This window comes from Parasteatoda tepidariorum, chromosome 5 (genome assembly GCF_043381705.1).
Source record: "Parasteatoda tepidariorum isolate YZ-2023 chromosome 5, CAS_Ptep_4.0, whole genome shotgun sequence".
NCBI classification, from domain to species: Eukaryota; Metazoa; Arthropoda; class Arachnida; order Araneae; family Theridiidae; genus Parasteatoda; species Parasteatoda tepidariorum.
The window spans coordinates 55,145,584-55,166,848 of NC_092208.1; the positions used below are offsets into that span (position 1 = coordinate 55,145,584).

The 21,265-nt window shown below is 25.8% G+C and overlaps 1 protein-coding gene across 1 annotated transcript in view; it reads right to left on the reverse strand.

Annotated features, from left to right (window-relative positions):
- LOC107456633 (dedicator of cytokinesis) overlaps window positions 1–21,265 on the reverse strand; it is a 50,758-nt gene continuing 29,493 nt past the window's right edge. Inside the window, exons 27-44 of the mRNA XM_043044367.2 lie at window positions 21,119–21,245; window positions 18,358–18,451; window positions 16,045–16,141; window positions 15,787–15,921; window positions 15,174–15,326; window positions 14,057–14,215; window positions 12,491–12,667; window positions 11,127–11,243; window positions 9,096–9,239; window positions 7,138–7,269; window positions 6,914–7,048; window positions 6,723–6,812; window positions 6,034–6,124; window positions 5,679–5,824; window positions 4,232–4,375; window positions 3,374–3,483; window positions 2,615–2,764; window positions 1–1,169 (exon numbers count right to left, since the gene is read on the reverse strand). Coding sequence (XP_042900301.1) covers window positions 1,124–1,169; window positions 2,615–2,764; window positions 3,374–3,483; window positions 4,232–4,375; window positions 5,679–5,824; window positions 6,034–6,124; window positions 6,723–6,812; window positions 6,914–7,048; window positions 7,138–7,269; window positions 9,096–9,239; window positions 11,127–11,243; window positions 12,491–12,667; window positions 14,057–14,215; window positions 15,174–15,326; window positions 15,787–15,921; window positions 16,045–16,141; window positions 18,358–18,451; window positions 21,119–21,245 — 2,247 coding nt within the window. The 3' untranslated portion in view covers window positions 1–1,123. The remainder of the gene's footprint in view (window positions 1,170–2,614; window positions 2,765–3,373; window positions 3,484–4,231; window positions 4,376–5,678; window positions 5,825–6,033; window positions 6,125–6,722; window positions 6,813–6,913; window positions 7,049–7,137; window positions 7,270–9,095; window positions 9,240–11,126; window positions 11,244–12,490; window positions 12,668–14,056; window positions 14,216–15,173; window positions 15,327–15,786; window positions 15,922–16,044; window positions 16,142–18,357; window positions 18,452–21,118; window positions 21,246–21,265) is intronic.

Sequence of the window (21,265 nt, forward strand, 5' to 3'; positions counted from 1 at the left end):
TAATAAAATGAACCCTTTCATTACTTTTTGGATAAAATTAAAATTCGACAAATATACAAATAATGAAGGACTTTGCAAGATAATATAATAATCCTCAAAATAAAAAAGAAAAGTGATTTTTCTGGTTTGATTTATGTACAAAACATGATAATTGTTTGAATTGTAAAAATTAGAGCTTTTATAATGTAAGGAATAATAATGTTTTCTTATATTTTATGACTAGAAGAAGAAAAGAAAGAGTATTGTGACCTTAAACCTTAAATGATGAAATTTTTATAAAATGAAATTTTGAGAAATATACAAATAATGATAATGAAAAATGTAAGAAATAAAAATAATAACTCCTGCTTTTTTGTGTGTTGATTTTCTAGAGATAATTGATCAACAAAGGTGTAAAGAGACTTTAAAGTTGTATAAGTTAAATACTATTATGAAATAATGAACAACTAAACAATACACACAATTTAAAATAATTAACAAGCATTTTACACACAATATAAAAATTTGAGAACACCAAATAGCATTTTTATATATAACACAGAAAATAAAATAAATTTGCGATTAACATCTTATTTATAAAATTATACCACACTTTAAAATCACACAGTCAATATTTTATATTTTAAAATTTGAGCAGTATTAAAAATTTAGCTAACTGGTCATAGTTCAGCTAAATATTAAATATCAAATAAGCAGCAGTGGTATGCTTCTTATAGTACATTCATAAAATATTACAAATAAAATTTAATAATGTTTGCTGTATTTTAACAATCATATTTTTAATTGCAGGAAACTTATCAAAACAATACAAAGGAAATACTTTGTTAATTGCTAATATGAAAGAACGTTAATAAATGTTTTCATACATTTTAAATTGTGTGCTTAAAAGTTTGATATCAGCACTTAAACAATGTCACTTTTTTTATGTGCAAATATTTCTTCAAATTTTTCTTTCTGAAACAATAAAATACTTTAATAATTAACACACATATGTTGATGTGCTAATTATTTTAAAGGATTATTTTCCTGCTTAGTTTCAGATTTTTAGTTTTAAAAAAAAAATCATAAAATCAAATTCTGAAACGAAAAAAAAAAATCATTTTGCATTCTGCTTTCTCATAAATCACTGTTTCTTCCTAGTACCCCGTTCACCACTGTTATGACGATCTCTGCAATTAAAAAAAATCACAAAATTAAGAAGCCAGTGAATTAATTACAAAATAAACTAATAAGAAACTTGACAACTAAACAATGCATGCCAGACACTTTTAAAAGCAATGTAAAAATAGCATTAATTTAATCTATAAAATGATGTAGAATGACTAGAAAAAGTTTAAGCTCATTAGTTTATCTTGATATATTTTGCAGGTTATAACTTAAATTAAATGGTCAAAACTGTTAACCAAACGTAGTTTATTTTGCATAAATTTATTGTTTTTCCCTAAAGAAAATAAAACATTTAATATCCATTAATTTGAATATTTTCTAATTTTATAAATTATTTTGACAAGGTTTAAATTTTCTATAGAATAAGACATCTTTAAATGCGTAGATTATAGCATTGATGAAGTTTTGCAACTTTCTGAATTATATCTTTGGTTTTATATTAGACAATTTAAAATTTATTAAAAAAAAATGAATAATGCACACCTTATTTAAAATTGTGTTAAATACTGCTTCAAAACTATTTTAACAACAAAATTGTTTTTAAGTCTCTTAAATAGAGGAAATGTTTCATTTTTGATTCTTATTTTTTTCTTACAGACTTACAGGTTTTTTTTAAATGGTTAATTTTCCATTTTTAATTTTCCTTACGACCCTCTAGATTCTTAAAATGTTCTTAATTTTGGTGACCTATAAATGGATAATAAATCGCTTGTATAAAAATTTCAATAACTTAGAGGTTAAAATTTCTTTGAAATTCTGCTTTTTTTTTTCTTTATTTCAGTATGAACCTTGTACAAGATCAGTTTAGTGCTTTATAATCAGTCTGGCACATTTTAGGCTTAATTGCAGAGAGCCCAACTACATTAAGGCTAATTTAAAAATGCACCATTCATTGCTTAATTAGTCTCGAGTTTTTTCAAGCAGTTTGCAATGAATGTACAATAATAAAGGTTTAATGTAAATAGCCTTTAAAAATTTAGTACAATTAACCTAAGCAAATTCAGTCTAATTGAACTCTTCACATACTTAAAAATTAACTTAAAGACAAGAATGCTATATGCAATAAGCATAAAAAATACCAGACATTACCAGGACAAATACCAGACATACCAGAAGAAAATACTGAAAGTTTATACAAAATTCATACACTACGAAATGCTGGATTTATCAATTAGCTTATAATAGATATATTGTGTTATTTATTATGATTTGCTCATTCTATTTTTCACTGCACAAAAAACCACCAACTTAAAATTCATCAACAAAAAAAAATTTCCAGACTTTATAATTTTTAAGGGCAAAATGAAAATTTAGTTTTAAAGTCATTATCCTGAAAAAAATATCGGACGCATGCTTATTATAGATTCAAATCAGAATTATTCATGCAATAATTCCAACTGCTACTTTATAACAAGTGAAAAAATTCAACAGTTACATTGTTACTAACCTGCTAAGCTTGCAAACTGCTGATGTAGATAATTTAATCATAGGCATTAGTCTCTCCATAATTCTATGATAATTCCGCTCTAATTCTCTTTGATAATCTTTCTGCTCTGGACCAATAAGTGTTCTATTTTTTCTTAAAGCTTCGTTACACCTATGATAATAATAAAAACACAATAATTAAAATACAATATTGCTAGCACACAACATTACTCACTAGTTAATTAAAAACTGAACAATGGTGCAAATAAACATGTTTAATACAATGTCGTTAAAAAAAAAGAATATATATCTGTCAATATAAACCANTATTTTATTTCAACGACTTAATTTTCAGAAAAGGCGAAACATTTATTTAAAAAACTGAAACTTTTAGAAAATAGGAGTTTTTGATAATAAGGCTGAAATTCAAGAGACAGAAGTGAAAAAGGCGGAAATCCGTTACAAAGCGGAAAAATCTCATCCCTGATGTAACTTTTTCATTGCTGCATTGCTAGCCAATAACAGCTGTAGTTCCTATTACTGGTAGTGGTTACAATTGCGAATATTTATTGTAAATACTATATTAATGTACTTGATCAATTTTTTTACTAAATTAATTTATGTTCAATTTATGTATTTGATAATTTAAATTCTTGATATACTTGAGAATGTAAATAATTGAAAATAATTTCAAAAAAACTTTCTAACCAATACTTAATTTGAATTTCATTACATAAAAATTTATAAAGTAGCAGTATTTTATAAGAAGAAATTGCATTACTTCAGTAAAAAGTCTTTGAAGCATAAACGAAGCTTGTGTTGCAAAGCTGTTGGAGACTTTTTCCCATCAATCAAATCTATTAAAAAGACATGAGCAACTTCCATTGGACCCTATAAAAATATTTACAACTGCATCAAAACAATATTTAGAAGTCATTTTTTTTCCAATTACATTTACAACTAAAATAATTGTAGGTAAATGGTATAATATTTAATTACTTTATAAGTAATATAATAAATAGTTCATAAAAATTTGCTTATTTAGTAATAACAGCAGTAATAAATAACAATGATTTCACCCTTTATGTCTGCTAATACCAACAATAAAAATTCTTATTTTTCAAAAAAATATAAATTTTAAAAAATTCATAATTTAAAAAATATTAATTTAAATTATTTATAAATTAATTAAAAAATAATAAGCATTTTTTCGAAATAATTAATGTAACGAAGAATTTTTAAAAATCAAAATTTTTGATTTTAAAAATTTATATTTATTTTATTTCTAATTAATAAAGAAAATTAAATTATTTTTAATATGATGTACTTTTGCTGAATTTCAGACCACAATATATTTTTTAATATTTCATTTTATTAAACAAACTTTAAAACATCATCGTCATAAAATCAAAAAAATTTGCAGAATGAAATATGGTTCTCATAGAGATTATTTTTTCTACTTTGCAGAATATAGAAAAAAAGGTACAAAATAATTGACATCACTACATGATCTAATAATAATTAAAATTACATAAACAACTATTTTATTTAATATATAATTGGAGTTGATTATTATTTATTATTAATTAAACTGGCTCTTTATTAGCAAACACTGCAAAATTATAGAAAGAAACATTACCTGATTTACTGTTGTACCAATACATCCTTGCAATACCATTTGCAAAATTTTGGGATCAGCTGGTTCTTGATTAGTAGCTGCATTTAATTCTTGGGTTTTTTTCATTATATCTTCAATGGCTACTTCAATGGGAGTGAGTACAATCTATATATAATAAAGTAAAAATGTACCCAAAACTTCATAGTGAAATGAACACTGCATAATAAGTTAAAACACAAGATTGTCTCAACATAAGATACATGATTGCAAAATGATTTTAAAAAAAACACCAGTTAAAAAATTCTTATTTTTTAAATCAGTCAAGTGACCATAAATCGCCATAAATTGCCCAGTACAATTCACCAGCATTAAAATAGAAAATTGCAAAATTCTTGTAAATGGAGATACAATATATAATTAAAGCTCTAGTTCCCTGTAAAACTGAGACAATATTAAAAAGAAAAAGTCAGCAATGCGGTTCATGGTCACTATAAGGTTTGAAACCACAATAGGCATCAGAACGTCGAAACAGAAGATTTTTTCAGGCTTTTCTTATAGTTTGGCTAGTGTGTATATTTAATTGATTGTTAATAAAAGAAGATTAAAATCTTTGAAAGACATAAATCTAATTTGTGGCTTTATGTTTGGATAGCCAATACTATGAAGTTAGCATTGTCCATTTCCGAACACAAAAGATACTTTTTAGAATAAAGAAAGGACCTAGAATTCATAAAGTTGAGACTAAAGACTTAGTGGCCTTTTTTAAGAAAGTTTTCAACAAGGGTTTTAATGTTTATTTTTATTTATTTTCACAACTTTTTATTTTACTAAAGATATTTTGATCCATTTATTATCACCTTCATTTAATTGTAGGAATATGGTTGGAAATATTTTTTTGTAGTTAGATAAGGTGTTCTGTTATCCGTTATCCATCCTGAATAAATATTTTACAAACCCTTGTTGAACACGGGGTAAAAAATCATTTTAATATCAATACATATAAGAAACAAATGGAATATTGATTAATTAATGAGAAAGTTGGTTTTAAAAAAAAACATTTGGATAGCTTGTTGAGAGTTGGAAGTATTTGTAATGATTTCCCATTAACTCCTCCGTTAATCAACCATTTTTCCATAGGGTTTCTTGTTTCTATTTGCTTAAATATTATTTGCTTTACGATTTCCTTTATATTATAGAGTTTAAAAGTATATATTAAAAGTAGTGATCATAGAATAACCTGTATGCATAAATTACTACGTTATTACCTAACTTTAGAGTGACTTAAAAACATTAATCAATATTTAGCAGAAAAAAATTAATTCTATGTCATAATATCTGAGTAAGAACAAAAAAAGAAAGAAACAAATACTTTACATACAAAAACAAACCATTTAAATGTTATGTAATTTAAAGTTGAAACTTGTTCAAGGAATCAATCTGAAGAAAACAATGAATACGCTACAGTTACCTGTTGTCGCTCTACTACTTGAATACGCGTTTTTACATAAGGGAATGTATAAGCTGTTGTTAATATGGTTTTTCGTTTATATTGTTCATGTAGCTCCCCATGAGCTCGACCATCTGGAGTGAATGGAGTAGCATAAATAAAGCATCCTGAAATTATGAATTTTTTTTAATATTATAGTTTAACCATAAATCCTACACTTCAGTTAATTAATATAAAACTTTTTCTTTTAAATTTAGATAATAATTTGCAGGAACATCTTTTTAATTGTTAAAAAGGTTTAATAAAATACTTGTTTTAAAGCATTAATGTAAATTTCAACAGTCTTCAAACTGTATGAAACCGTAATAAAACTTACTAATATTGTAGTTTCTGTCAAATTGTGTATTGCGTTCTCTCAGTTGAAACATTTCAAAATAAGGTTCAACATATGTTATTTGGATGTATGCCTGAAATAAAATTATAAAGTATAGTTAAAACAATTAATTTCTTTAACAACCTAAGGAATTACAACTAAGAGTTAGAGATTTTGATATAAATTTTAATTAAAACAATTATAAAATTAAAATTTAATTTTTAAAATGCATAAATAAAAAAAAAACTTTAGATTCTGTTACAGATAAAACTACAAAATATTATGAGCCTTTTGCACTATACTTTTAAAAATACAGAATAAAAACGAAAACTAGATATTAAAAAAAAGTTTTATTAAGATTGAATACTTCTATATGTTCAAAAGTTTATTGAATTAGTACTAATCTTCACATTTTATTTAACAAAAGGGTATTAAATTTATATTTTTGCCATTTAAACAAAGTTATAAACAAGTAAATTTTACTTTTGAGAAAATACAATAAAAATTCCTATTAATGATAGTTAATTAAAGAAAAATACAGAACACACTTAATGCCTGGTATCTACAGGATAAAATGTAGCAAAGTGTTGACTAATAAAAGTTACTTTGGAACTGAAATTTAAAAAAAAATAAAAATACACCAGTTTGTAACATTTTGAATAGAAAAATGATTTTATACCATAAAATAATACCTTTTCAGGGTTTAGCTTAGAACCATCGACAGCATTTGAATCTTTGATGACTTCAACATGTTCAGAACCAAATCTTTCAACATAGAAGTTCTGAAAATGCAATAAAATCCGTCACAATATTATAAATAATTTATCTATGACTACAGTAATGCTTACAAAAATATATTTAAAAATTGACAATAGCTACAAACTTCAAGCCGATGGGAAATTTCAGGTAACTTAGTTAAATAAGGTTCTTTATAAATGAATTCTTCACAATCCAAGTCTCCAAATTTGCTACCATAGAATCCCACACGAAAATAAGTACCAAATACTCTTTTGCCGACCTATAAACAGAATTTTGGGGAAAAAATGTAAAAAATTAGCATGAAAGGATATGAAAGAATATCAATGAATTAGAAATTTATGTACATACTTGTTGATCAATTTTTAGAAAAGAATCGTGCAATTTGCTATGAATGACAGCTAAACTTTTGTAATCATTGTGTGCTTCTGCGATGGGAATCAAGATTTTATAAACTTCATTCACATTTTCATACATTCCACCCTGGAAAGTAATACATATAATAAATTACGTTAACAAATTGTAATTTCAGAATTAAATAAATAATAATTCAAAGCTATTTTGCAACTGAATTGAAGCTTTAATACTTATGCATTTAAATTGCTAAATAGCAGAGTTAGAATAATTGATGATAAATCTTTCTTTTTTTTTCATTTAATGTAAATAATTTTGCATTGAATTTTGTCGTTTTAAACATCCTTATCTAAATGTTGATGTTGAATATTTAAGATATATGAATCTGCTTTTGGAAGGTAGGCAATCTTTCACTTTTAAAAATAACAAAAAATATTTGACAATACAATACAATTCTTTATCATTGTATTATTATCTATCATTTTTCTTCATCAGGTACTAATATCATCATATATATATACAAAATTAAATTTTTTAAAAAACTATTAAAAAAATTTAAAAAACTTTAAGGGCATTATTTTTTATTAAGGTAATATTTTAATGATTTTTAGAGGCACTTTTTGAATTTTTTAAAGTCATTTTATAAGAATTTTTACATCATCAACATCCTAGTCCCGGTAATAAAGATTATGCCTTACCTTTAGTTCCTGTATACAAGCTACCATTTCACATAATTTATGAGTCCATAACATTAATTTAAACTGTCCTCATTAAAGCATTTATTCGCTTGGACTTTTAATGTTCTGTTAAAAAGAGGTTTTCTTAGTTTACTTAATGAATGAACACTGCTAAATGCACTTGGAACCCTCTTCCCTTCCAAAAGCACTTAATTTTCACTTAGTTCATTCATTCACTAGGAACTGTGAAATTTAAAAGCTTGGCCAAATAAATTAATATTGTCAAATAAAGTAAGACTAAAATAAGAGCTTTCAACAAAAAAAATCTCTACTTTGCCTAAAGAATAACGTTTAGAGCTTTCTGCCTCTAAATAGTTAGATTTAAGCTGTGCAACAAAACTCTGAGATATTAAGAGAATTGAAGAATTGATATTTTCAAAGCGTTCAGATTATTCGAAGACTGCTCACACAAAATAATTTGTTTGCATTACAATAGTGCCTTTGCTTGTAATAATAATTAAATAATAATTTTGCTAACACAAGCCTTAAATAAATGAAGGATCTAATCTTGCATTTGTCATTTTTGAAAAGAAAAACAAACAAATCTTTAATTACTTTCTAGTAAATATACAAATCATAGCAATATTGTGGACTGTAAAATAATTTTAATTTACTAGTGCTGTAAAATTGCTTATAAATTTTGCATTAAAAGTCTAATTTTGTATTTGATTAAAATTTATTAGAGAACGTTACTCAGAAACTGCCTCGTAATTACTTTGAATAAAATTTTAGTATGAAAAAAATACTTTCTTCAGCAATGATTCAAAAACTGATAGGTTTTGTGACCCTTATATAACTTTCAATTTTTTAATTTTGTCTTTGACTGGAACTGAATTAAGTTATGGTAAAATAGAACAAAGTCTATGTAAATTTATAGGAGAGACAAGAGAGAAGGTTCAGGTATAGATATATTATAAGCAATTTTGAGATAATATTGAGACCATATAATCAACAATTTTTTTTATATATAATATTTTTTATATTGGGAACATTTTTATATCACAAAACTTTTGTAGAAATCATAATTTTCAAAATATTTATCATATTTTACAAAAATACTTAAACTTTAAATGCTAATTTTACCGTATTTCTCATACCTATTAAGTTTGCTTAGATATTAAGATGAATGAACAAAACAAAACAAAAAAAAAGAAAAAAATAGTTCTTACATATCTAAATGCTCATAATTATCAATTGTTATATTTAATATAATGTTACCAATGAGAAGGAATTTGCAGCTCCTTCTAATAGACCAATCAAGCCATTTTCAGTGAAATACTTTCCAGTGCAAATACCCTCTTCATCAGGAGAGACAACATCATCAGAAACAGCACTCTCTTCTAAGACATTAGGGGAAATTTTCTAAAGGGGAAAAATGAAAGTATGACTGCTCTGCAATCAAGTTATTTACTTATATAATCTAAATATATGCTTAAATGTAAAAAATTACTGGCAACAGATTATGAATTTATAATGATGTATACAAATGGATGTTATTTTGTTTTATATACACTTAGATGCTTAACAATATATAGATAAATGAATATAATGCCTTATTAGTTACTTTAACTCATCTGCAATGACAATCAAACATATGATTCAAATCAGCACCTTATTCTTAAATATAGTTATTTAAGAATAAAATATTTTGACAGAAGGCAAACTATAGATGCAATATGCAATCCAATATGTTTATATATATATATATATATATCTATATATAAAACTCATTTATTGTTCAGATTTAACTTGTTTATTAAACTCGTTTATAAAAAGCTAATTTTATAAAAAAAAATTTCACCATCCACTTATTAAAAAAAAGGAAGAAAACAACTATTCAAGTTCCACACCAGTGTTTCCCAACGTGGGGCCCACGCCCCACCGGGGGGGGGGGAATTTGATTGTAAAGGGGGGCAATTCAAAAATGGACTCGACATGAGTTTAAACCTTTTGCTCTGGGCCATTTAAATACAATGCGAGATTTCGNCATAATATAATTTTATTAAAGTAAGGGCCAGAGCCCCAGAATGACAACCTTACATGCTGGTGGATAGGTATAGAATAGCACATTTGACCTTGGAAAGAGGGTTTTTATATCTTTCTGGACAATATATTTAAATGTTAATAGGTCTCAGTAGCGTGGGACTGATCAATTTCCCAAGCTACTAAAGCCACATCATCACATTTTTTGAGATAATTAGATCAATATTATTACTTTCATGTGGGAAAGGTTTTTAAACGTTTGCGCGTTGGATAAATGCTCTATGTAAGAATTATATTTAATATATAATTGTTTTAACATTACATAATATATATATATATATATACAGTAAAATCTTGATCGATTGGGTCCATTAGTTTTGAATGATATGTACAAGAAGATGTAGAAGGTGGTTCAACATAAAATATCAAAAAATTTGTTGAAAATAAATGAATAAGAATTGGACTTGAAAGTTAATAAAAGTACAATAAGTATAAACATTTTAACTGGAAAAATTAAGTTTTTTTTTCTACAAAAATACTTGTGATGAAAAAGATAAATGAATAAATACACTATCCAAAGAAAATATTTGAAATTTTTGTTTTAAACACTTTCTTTTCCCCTCAGTGCAAAAACTAAATTTTCCACATTTGTTGTAGAGTACTTTTCATTTTTTGTTAATTTGTGTGATTACAGAAGGTTTTCTTCATTTTAAAGGCTTTGAGGTTTTCCACAAATGTCTGTACTGGTTGTGGTTTCATTTTGCCACCTTGATCGATATCTCTACAATCATTTTATGAAACAAAAATACCACAAGTTTCAACATTTTCCTCAAATGATGCATAAACAAATATAATGCTTCAGACATTGTCCCCGTACTGCAACAAATCTTCGGTTTTTTTTCATCACTAGCATCAGAAGTTACTAGGTTTCTTCTCAAAACTAATAACTTTTTAATTGTTAGCAAAATATCTAAATGTCAGACTATCTGAATGTCAGACTTAAGAATCCTCTAGTTTAAAAAAAATCTAAATGAGTAGCAGTAACATTATAAGAATGACATCCCGTGATGGTTGAAACAAGATGACACATACGGGTAAATGAAAGGTGCACAATGATGGATTAAGGTTTGACTATATATATGAATGTATTAAAACATCAAAAAATTTGCCTAAATATTAATAAAGCTACCAAAATTTAAAATGATTTAGTTTAAACACAATATTAATAGAGAACAAAATACTAGTTAGAAACAAACCTCTACTTACTTCAAATGTCACACAACCAACAGGTAGAAATGATCGGTCTTCCAGCATGTATAAATATTCTGCAACAAGTGCAGCTGAATGGACAAGGCAATGAGCAGCTTCAACATGATTCAATCTCTGTTTGCAAAACAATTAAATGAATAGTTAAGTTTCATGAATATTAAAATGAAGCAGCTACTAAAAATTACAATTAAAAAATTTTTAAGAAGTAAAAATCTTTTTTAAAGAATCATTTATTGAAATTTAACTTCATTAAGAAATTTTACATGTTTGGAATAGATAAATAGCTTCAGTTTCAAAAGGGAACTTTCAAAACTGAGTAAGGAAATAATAATTGAGTGGTACAAGAAAAAAAGTTTTAAAAAAAACAAAATCAATGTACTCCAAATGCCACCAAACATTTGAGAAAAAATTCACATTACATAATTCTAAACAAAATTTTGCTACAAAATTCTAAACTTCTAAATCAACATGACACCTAAATAAAGAACTCTCAATGTTTTCAAAGGTATATTAGATTTAAACAAACAAAACCTATTCAATGAACAAAGGGTGCTTTATTTCCTGCTATACTCTACAAAGTAAAACAATAGTGTATAAAAGTACAATCAATGTGATATTTAACACCATTTAGCCTATGTCAAGTACCATATTTGTGATTGTGATATTTTATCAAATAAAAGCTATTTAAAAATATTTTCGTAAATTACGAATACTTTTGATCAGACTAATGATCCTTGCTTTTGTTGTTTTCCAAATTATAAACTTATTTTCTTTCATCAATTTTTTTTCTCAAACCTATAGATATTAGAAGATGTTCAAAAGCTATATAGACAAGTTTTAAAAGTAAGCATACGAAACAATTTTGAATTTAAAAAAAATTAAGAAATGGTCACAATTTTAGCATTACAATTAATTCATTTTATATCATATTTACTAAAAGAAGATTCCAAAGATTCAATAAAAATTTACTTGTATTATTTTAAAAGACTGCATAAAGCATAAAACAATGGATTATCCCTATAATTTTATTGCAGAAGATTAATTTTTGAAAATTTGGTTATTTATTTTAAAAATTATTGATTTTGATTAGCACACACTGAACATTTGAAAGCAGAGTTTGATAGCACAGTTCATAATTATTAATGCACATTTAAATTGTGAATAAATTCTAATTTCAATCGAAAAACTTCTGACCCAATTTACAAGCACATTTCCTATGAGAACACATTATAAAGTTCATTTTTTTTGAAAAATTTAAGGAAAAAATTTATAAATGGTCAAACATTAAAAATAATACAATAACAGAACTGCTTCTACTTCTAAAGCGAAATATTTCAAATTTATCAAAGATAACCACTTACTTCAGTATGTTTTTGTGCCATATTTGCTAGCCAGGTAAGCCTTAAGTCAGGAGAGGTTTGATATCCTTTTGCTATACGATACATTAAGTCCATTAACATCTCAGGATCCTCTTGAAATTCTTTCATTTTAACAGTATCAGATAAAATCATATGCAAATTAAAAACTAAATCATGAACCTAAGGAAGAAAAAAATTTAGAGATAAAAAGATTTATTAATATATTTTATATTAGGTTTCAGGGAAACAATAATGTTTGATGGACATACTAAAATGTTAAGCATATCTTTTGGGTAAAGAGTACATTCGTGAAATTTAATGAATTTTATTACCAAATATAAAGTAAACTATTAAATTATGTTAAAATTATTATTCTGTTAAAAAGGAAACTATAATGAATAGGTGCAGTTAAGACATTTTGTTTCCAAAGAATTTGCAGCAAGGCTGGGTTTTTTATAATTATAATGATTACTAAAGTTTAAATTTTTAAGGAACAAAAAATAATATGATGATGAATCCCGATGTCAGCTTAAGATATTAAAAACTGTTTTTCCCTGGTAAAATGACAGAAACATGGAAAAAAAATTCCAAAACTTAAAATTAATTAATTTTAAGTAAAATATACTGATTTAAAAAATCAATTCAGTTTAAATTACAAAAATCTGATTTTTAAAGACCTATTTCACCCACTTGTGCACCACTAGAATTTTTTTATATGTACAATTTCATCATACACTTTTAAAGGCAATAACTTTAGAGGTACTAAAAAAACTAAAATGAAACTCCTAGTTCGAATAAGATTTATTATTAGTTCCCTAAAGAGCAGGAGTGTAGTGGCGCTAGAACGCACCGATACGCCGTTCTAGTACCTCTCTGCTAGCTGTAATGCCATTCTAAGACTTTAAATTGAGTATATGTCTTTTTTAGAATACTTGTTGCAAATGAAGTAAAAACAGTATACACATTAGAGATAATAAAAATATATTTAAGCAAGGGAAAAAAGCTTATTGAAATGTAACAAACCATTACTCATATAAGGGTATTGAAAACAAAAACTGCTCAATTTCATGATAAATCTTGAATATGGTTTTAATAATTACTGTTCTACTCTTCCTTGTTTCCTCTGATAATCTAACGTAATTGATGTTTGCAGTCTTTACTCTTCAGTAATGATTCCTAGACTTTCAATTGCGTTTGGAAATCATCCTGGTTTAAAGATTAATTTGAGACCCTAAATATATAAATTTCTTTCACTTAATTGTTTAAAGGCATTCTGAAAGTACATATTAAGGGTAGTCATTACCAAACATCTTGAGTATTTGGTCATGTGAAAATTTTCAAATATATATTCGATTTATAGAATTTAATCGGTTTTTAGAATTTCTATTTAGTCTCTTCCTATATATATATTCCTAGTGAATTGCATTCTGAGAGAATCAAATTTTATTCTGCAACACTACTAAAGAGAACATAATAACTAATCAACCAAAATTAGTTATCTTAAAAAATGGAATCTTTAATTAAATTGCAGTTAAGAAAAATAAGTGAAGAATTAATGGTAGCAGATACCTGTTCAGGGAATGTAGTAACCTGCAGTTCAGTATCTTCCTCTGCATACACTAGAATAGTTTTTAGTGAATGCCTCAAATACTCTTCATTGAAATTTCTATTAGTTCCAACCAGGGAACTAAGAGACATAGTCACTTGCATCTTCACTCGAGCAAAGTTCTAAAAACAATAACAAAACTAATGTATTCATAAATAATATAAAATATGACTAGTTTTAAACTAAAAAAGAAAATTTTCATTAAGTAAGATTTTTAATCATTCAAAATGCATCTAAATAAGCCATCCAGTGGGTGTGGTCAATAAAGTCCTCACTTACCATGGCTTACATTGAGGCTTGATTCTCAGTGCTAAATGCTTGCTCTTTTAGTGGTTTAGAATCCACACTAATGCTGTGCCTTTTGCATTACATTAGGGTACACAGTTGGAAAGCATTGTGCAGATGCCCAGTGATTATTACCATTATCTGTACTCCAAGCTAAATTATGGAAAAATACTGGGCTAATGCACCATTATTGTTTAAAAATCATCTTTGAGGATGAATCTCAGACTGCCAGTAACAGCCTGTTGGTGAAGCTTTAGTACAATATTCACAACCAAACAAAGTATTCAAACAAACATAGCTTCAACTTCTTTATCAAAAATGTTACTAATATTTAATTGAAAAAGCAAAGTTATTTATTAAACTAAAAGTGTTTTTTTTTTTTTTTTAAACTAGCCAAAATAAGTGAAAATACATCTATTTTCGTTAGAGAAAGAAGGAGAGAATTGTTCAATGAAGATTACTAGTAGAATGATTGCAAATTATGATTGCATCTGAAGAAAATTAGTAAAATTTGAGTTTACCATAGTTAAAAATACCATGTTAAAAATACTGAATCAGATTAAAGCTATTTATGCTAAAAACTGATTACATTATAACAAATTAAAACTATTGATATTAAAAAAATTCTTCAATAAATTTTTCACTAAAATTACTTAAAAATAAATAATTAGAACAAAATGAACATAGAAATTGACTATTTTTGGAACAGATATGAGCTAGAAAATATATAAAAATATATTAAAAAATTTGCAAAAATCACTTCGCATGCAATAAATGAATAAAAAAGCTACTTACATTGCCTATTTCAAAGTTCTGTCTCATCAAAAGATAAAGGGAAGCAGAAGCTTGGGATCTAACATTGCTAATGCAAGAGCTGCAATGCCTCAATAATCGTAGGCAAAGATCAGCACATTGTTCAGTTTCTTCTTCAAATAAAAGCTCTGGAAACTGAAATTGCAAATAAACAATGAATAAAAAATTAGATCAACTATATCACACATAAAATTTTAAAAAAAAGGAAAAAAAATTTTTTTATTAAAATGTAATTGTTGTAAGAAATATTAATAGTCTAATAAAAATATTAAAATGTTTTGAAAAACCTGCAATTTTCAGTAAAGGATTTAATAAAATGCAAATTATCAAAGGTTATTAAAATGGCAATAAGTAGTGGTTGAACACCGAGTATAATTATATTAAATCATAAATACAATAGAAATCAGTATCCCTATCTGTACTCAATAACAAAAAATTGAATAAGTTTCTTTGAACAAAATATAAGTTTCTTATTTGATAAGTATCTTTTAAAAAAGTATAAAAGTTAAAAACCAAACTCATGCTTATAAAAAACACAAATATAACCGTTAATTACGAAAAAGTTAAAAACCTATTTTATTAAGAAGAAACTTACTTTATAGACTAAAGATCTTTGAGTTGCAAACATATTTTGTAATACTGCTGTACTCTGATTGCATCCCAAAGCATGGAGTAGAACCTTTAAAACTGTGCTAAGGACTACCTGCAATGAGTCTGTATGGCAAGCAACCTACAAAAAAAATTACAATTAAAGTGAAAACTAATACAATAACATTGAAAAAAATTCTCTCACAACAGAAAATATAAGAAATTGAAGGAAAATAATAATAATTTAAATTCTAGTCCAAATTACCTGCACAATAAGTTCAAGAGTATCCAGAACTATCATGTTCACTTCAGCTGCTAGACTACCTTGCACTAGAGCAGCAGTTTCAATTTCCACTTTAGGTCTGTAATAAAAATATATAATATAGTGAACCACACTTAATTGCATATCAAATAATCAAATTTCCCACTAATCCATACAAAATTTTGTAGAACTAAAATATTTTATATGAAAATGTTACATTGAGGGGAAAATATTGTTTGATTGATTGAGGGAAAGTAAGAAGTAGAGAATGTTCAATTAAAAGCTGCCAACATGGATAGAAGAAATCCAGTAGATTTTACGAAATATAAATTTTATGATAATTGTTGCATAATGTACTAAATATTTTGCACATAGTGAACTTCAGATTTTTATAGTCATCAAAATAGAAAAACTGCAATATTTTCTAGCTATCATTAACATTAAACATACTTGAAATTTTATGTATTATAATTTTGAATATTAATAGGCATTTAATTCATCAAACATAGTTAAAAGATTTTTTAATTAATTTTAAAAAAAAGTTCTGAATTAAAATAAACTGAACNATTAACATTAAACATACTTGAAATGTTATGTATTATCATAATTTTGAATATTAATAGGCATTTAATTCATCAAACATAGTTAAAAGATTTTTTAATTAATTTTAAAAAAAAGTTCTGAATTAAAATAAACTGAACATTTTAGAACAAAAACAGTTTTGAACTGATTTCTATGAATGAGGTTTGCTTCATTGTGTATTAGTAATACTTATTTAGATATTCAAACCAGCAAGCAATAATTGATACAAAAATACTATTTCAATAGGGATTTTCTTAGGAAACACACTCAATTTTAGGGAATTTTCTAAAATATATAAAAACCAGGAGAATTTTAACTAAAGCAGTAGACCAGGAGAAACTGACAAAATCTAGTAGTCTACTGGAAAATCCAGTAGAGTTGACAGCTATGTCAATTAAATGTGTATCAAAACAGTCACCAATCATAGATTTCTCCAGAAGTAAATTAATATTATTATAGTACCTTACTTATACTATGTATACTTTTCATTAACATTAATTTATTTTTATATAAATTCAAATGCTTCTTTTTATATAATACTAACAATTTTATTTGTAGCTGTTTATTGATCATTCAAATTACTTTATTTCCTCACTTAAAGCATTATACTATGCATTACATGCCATTTAAAAATAAAATTTCATAAAAACATAGCATTCTAGAGTGACTAATGCATTCCTCCTATAATCGAATAATTTACATATTCAAATACAGTTGGCTGAAACCAAGAGTATTCCCTTAAAATTTAAATCCTCTAAACTTGTTACTTTATTAATTATTTGTCCTATTAAACTGAGATACGTATAGTATATAGAAAATACAAGAAGGAATAGAAAATATACACCATAAAAGTATATTGCTCTACTGATCTTTTTCCATGTGTGAAAGTTTCCTCCTTGATACAAAGCTTTCTCTTTGGAAGGAAAAATAACAAGTGAAAAGCTGTCTTTAAGTATTCCAAATGTTCAGTCAGTTAAAGTCTAATCAATAACATTATTTCTTTAAATATTTATTTTATTTTAACATTTTGGTTGCATTTAAAAATAAAATTTTCCAAAATATATATCAGACTCCTTTTCATCAAAATACAAAACAAATTTAAAAATTAAGCAGTTGATTTGAGTAGGTAAAGGGCATCTTTTTCCCATGCATTACTTTATTTGCAAGCATTTTTATTGCTCCAGTTCTCATTAGCTGTAACATTCATATGGTTCTCTGCTTTTTTTTCTTTACAACAGAATTTCATATAAAATTCAACTACTTTGTTCTATACTAATTAAAGAATATGTGTATTAAAATGTGTGCAAAATAAAAACATTGTAAGCTATAAGTCATGCATCAACACATTGCCCAACGGAAGATAAAGTTATGAGAGGGCATCTAAGTATGATAAATATTTTAAATTTTCATGTGCATACATAGGAATTAAAATTTTAAGTAATATTAAAATTTTTATTAAATTTAGCCATAAAGCTTTATAGTTTTTAAAAGGAGACATTTTTTAACATTTAACTTTTTTAATGAAGGATTAATTTGTACAATTGTGACAGATTTGAAAATATTATTTTTCTGTTCCCATTAGATGAATTAAAAAATTAATTGAATCAAGATAAAATAAATGTTTACCATTGCATAATTCTGAATATTAATGTATACAATATATTGTATAGAATTGTATTATTTAGATGTATTGCATGTTCATTGTATAAAAATGTATAGAATTTAAACATTTACCTTTCTGCACTATCAGTAGATTTCCAGATCATCTGATCTTTCCTCCATCTCAATTTATCTCCAACAGTAGGTGATGGAGAAGGAGGATTTCGATCTAAAAAAGGAAAAATTCTCCTTATTCATATAAAAGGCAAAACACAATGAAATATAACCACAGTGCATTCAAAGTCAATAAAAATTGCATAGAAATCTATATTTTCGACGAAACTGTGTAGCTTTTATTTATTGCTTAGCTGATTTCAAAAAAAAATATTTAAACATTTTTAATTTTCCTTGGAACTTACAAGCACTCAACTTTCACAGTTACAATGACAATTTAATACAGATACAAACATTTGCTAGATCACCAAATATTAAACTATAGTTAAGATTTATATCATTTTTATATTACATAAAGTATCAACCGATATAAAAATTAGATTTAAAAATTAAGAACTTAAAATAAAAAATATTCTTTATTTATATTTAAAATGACTTGAAAAAATAAAATAAATAAAAATACACAATTAAAAATTGCAACATTGGAAATAGATTTCCTTTTATTAATAATGATTCTGTTTTCAACATTTTGCTATCATTACATTGCATTTCATAACATTGTATTTACTGAAAACTACTATTTTTTATTTTTGATAAAGAAGAGTTTTAAAATCCGATTTTTGCCTAATCTGAAGCCAGTCAGATTTTTTTTTTTAAATATACTAATGTAATTTTAGAACTATCACTCAAAGCCCCAATTCTGTTCTAGCTAAGATTTGCACCAGTTGTTCTTATTTGATAGTGTTACGGCGACTTCACCAACTGAGCGATTAGGTGCCAATAGGGCAGCCCCTTCTTCATCAACCAATCAGAAAGACTTTGAGATGTTGCCCTGAAAGGGTGAAGAATCTTGAAGAGCCGTTCGGTAGTTGGAAGCTGAGCAGTCTGAAGGAAGGACGCTGATGTGAGGGAGAAAGGTGCAAGGGTATGTTGGCTTTATTTATACTTTAATTTTGTAGCATTGTGAGTGTTAGGGTTTAATTAAGTTTTTTGTAATAATCAAGATGTGTAATCAGATAATCAGGATTAAAATTAATTATAATTTGTAGATTTGTGGTTTTCATATTATTTAAATTAATTTAGATTAACTAATTAAGATTTAGGGATCCACGTGTGAATATACAGGTAATGACATAACTATTAGATCTTACTAAATAACAATGCAATGTACAGTGAACTTCGTATCAATAGAATTTTAGTTCAGACTCATAATTCTGATTTAAAAAAATTCCACATATTAGAAAAAAATCATATATGTTGTAGAACTCATTAAAGTAAAATATCAAAAAAGATTAATAATTTATTTATTTTTATAAAAAGCAAATTTTACACTACACTACAATAATGAAGGAGACACTTTCACTTTTTGACATTTTATTAAATTTCTCAAGAAATACTCAGAGGATTATTTGTAACCTGAAAATTGTTTAGTTCATGTAATTTTGCAAACTTAGCAGCAAGATTTAAAGCTTTCAGATGTTTGAGGGGTCGACAATAAGTTACAACAGAAAACTAGTATGTTTAAGCACCTTGTGCCAGAAAATCAAGCAATAAGCTTGTAACTTGTATCGATTACTTTAATTGTTATTTGCAACAACTGCATAAAATTTCGCAATTCTAGCTTGAGAAGTTATATAAATATAGGCATTTTTACTAAAAAAAAAATAATAATAAATAAAAATGAAAAAAATAAAATTAATTCTCACCTTTTTTGCTATAACTTTAAAAACATTCAGTGAAATTGAACAAAAATTTTGGAGCAATTTAAAATTAAATACAAAAATTTTGTTTTAAAAGTTGAAAAAAGTTCACTTAAAACTATGCAAGATATGAGTATTTAAAATGGCTTGTTTGTATAGCACATGAGCTAAAAAAATTTAATTTTTTTTCTTATAATTTGGTATTTGGCAACTAATAAAAAGGTCTTAATTGAATATCTTAAAAATGTGAAAAGTTTTGGGCAATTTTATATGCAGTTTTTGTGCATTCCAAATAAAGCTCAAAATCCCCAGGGATTTTCCACAAATTTTATTTTGTTCTTGCTGATTGGTTATAAGATAGTGTCATTTGTAATACTACAATATAGTTGGTTCTATTTTATCGGTATTGGCATAGCTTTGAAGTATAAAGAGGTCACTTTAAATCTTTTCTTTTCATCTTTTTTTTATACAGCTCTAGTTGTACCCTGTAATAATAAATCTGGGCTACAGAAAACACTCACTTATAGTGAACTGTTTTAGTGATCCTACCTGAATTCCTATTTAAATATGTAATTTCATACACTAGTGAATTCAAGTGGAAGTGAAGTGAATTCAAGTGGATAAAAAAAGAACTTATTCTTTTGCAGAAATATTTTTAACTAAACAATGCTGTTTGAATAATAATAATTATAAAATTACATGTTAATATAGATGAAGTCATATGTAAAAAAACAAAGCTTGCAATTTCTGAAATTCTAATGTAAAAGTAAAAATTGCAGCAATTACTTATATGAACGAAAATTCTTAATAAATGCAACATTAAACAGTATGTTTTTATTTAAATTTCAAATAAAGTTATCAGAAATTAATTCCTATTTAATACAAGATAGTAAAATTCTAACAGTAAAAGTGAATTATCAAATGAATACACAAAGACATCAGCTAACAAATTTAGAAACAACTTCATTCTAATGTTTTACAAGTTGTAGACAATAGAACTAATTCATAATTATCATTATTACCTTTACGTTTCATCATTTCACTTCTAGCACTTGTATGCCCTAATATAGCATCTTCCAACCTGGATTTCAAATCTGAGGTCTTCTGCTGTATTTGCTGCTGACTACCTCTCACAAGACTTTTTTTACCCTGTTCCACAACAGTTATTT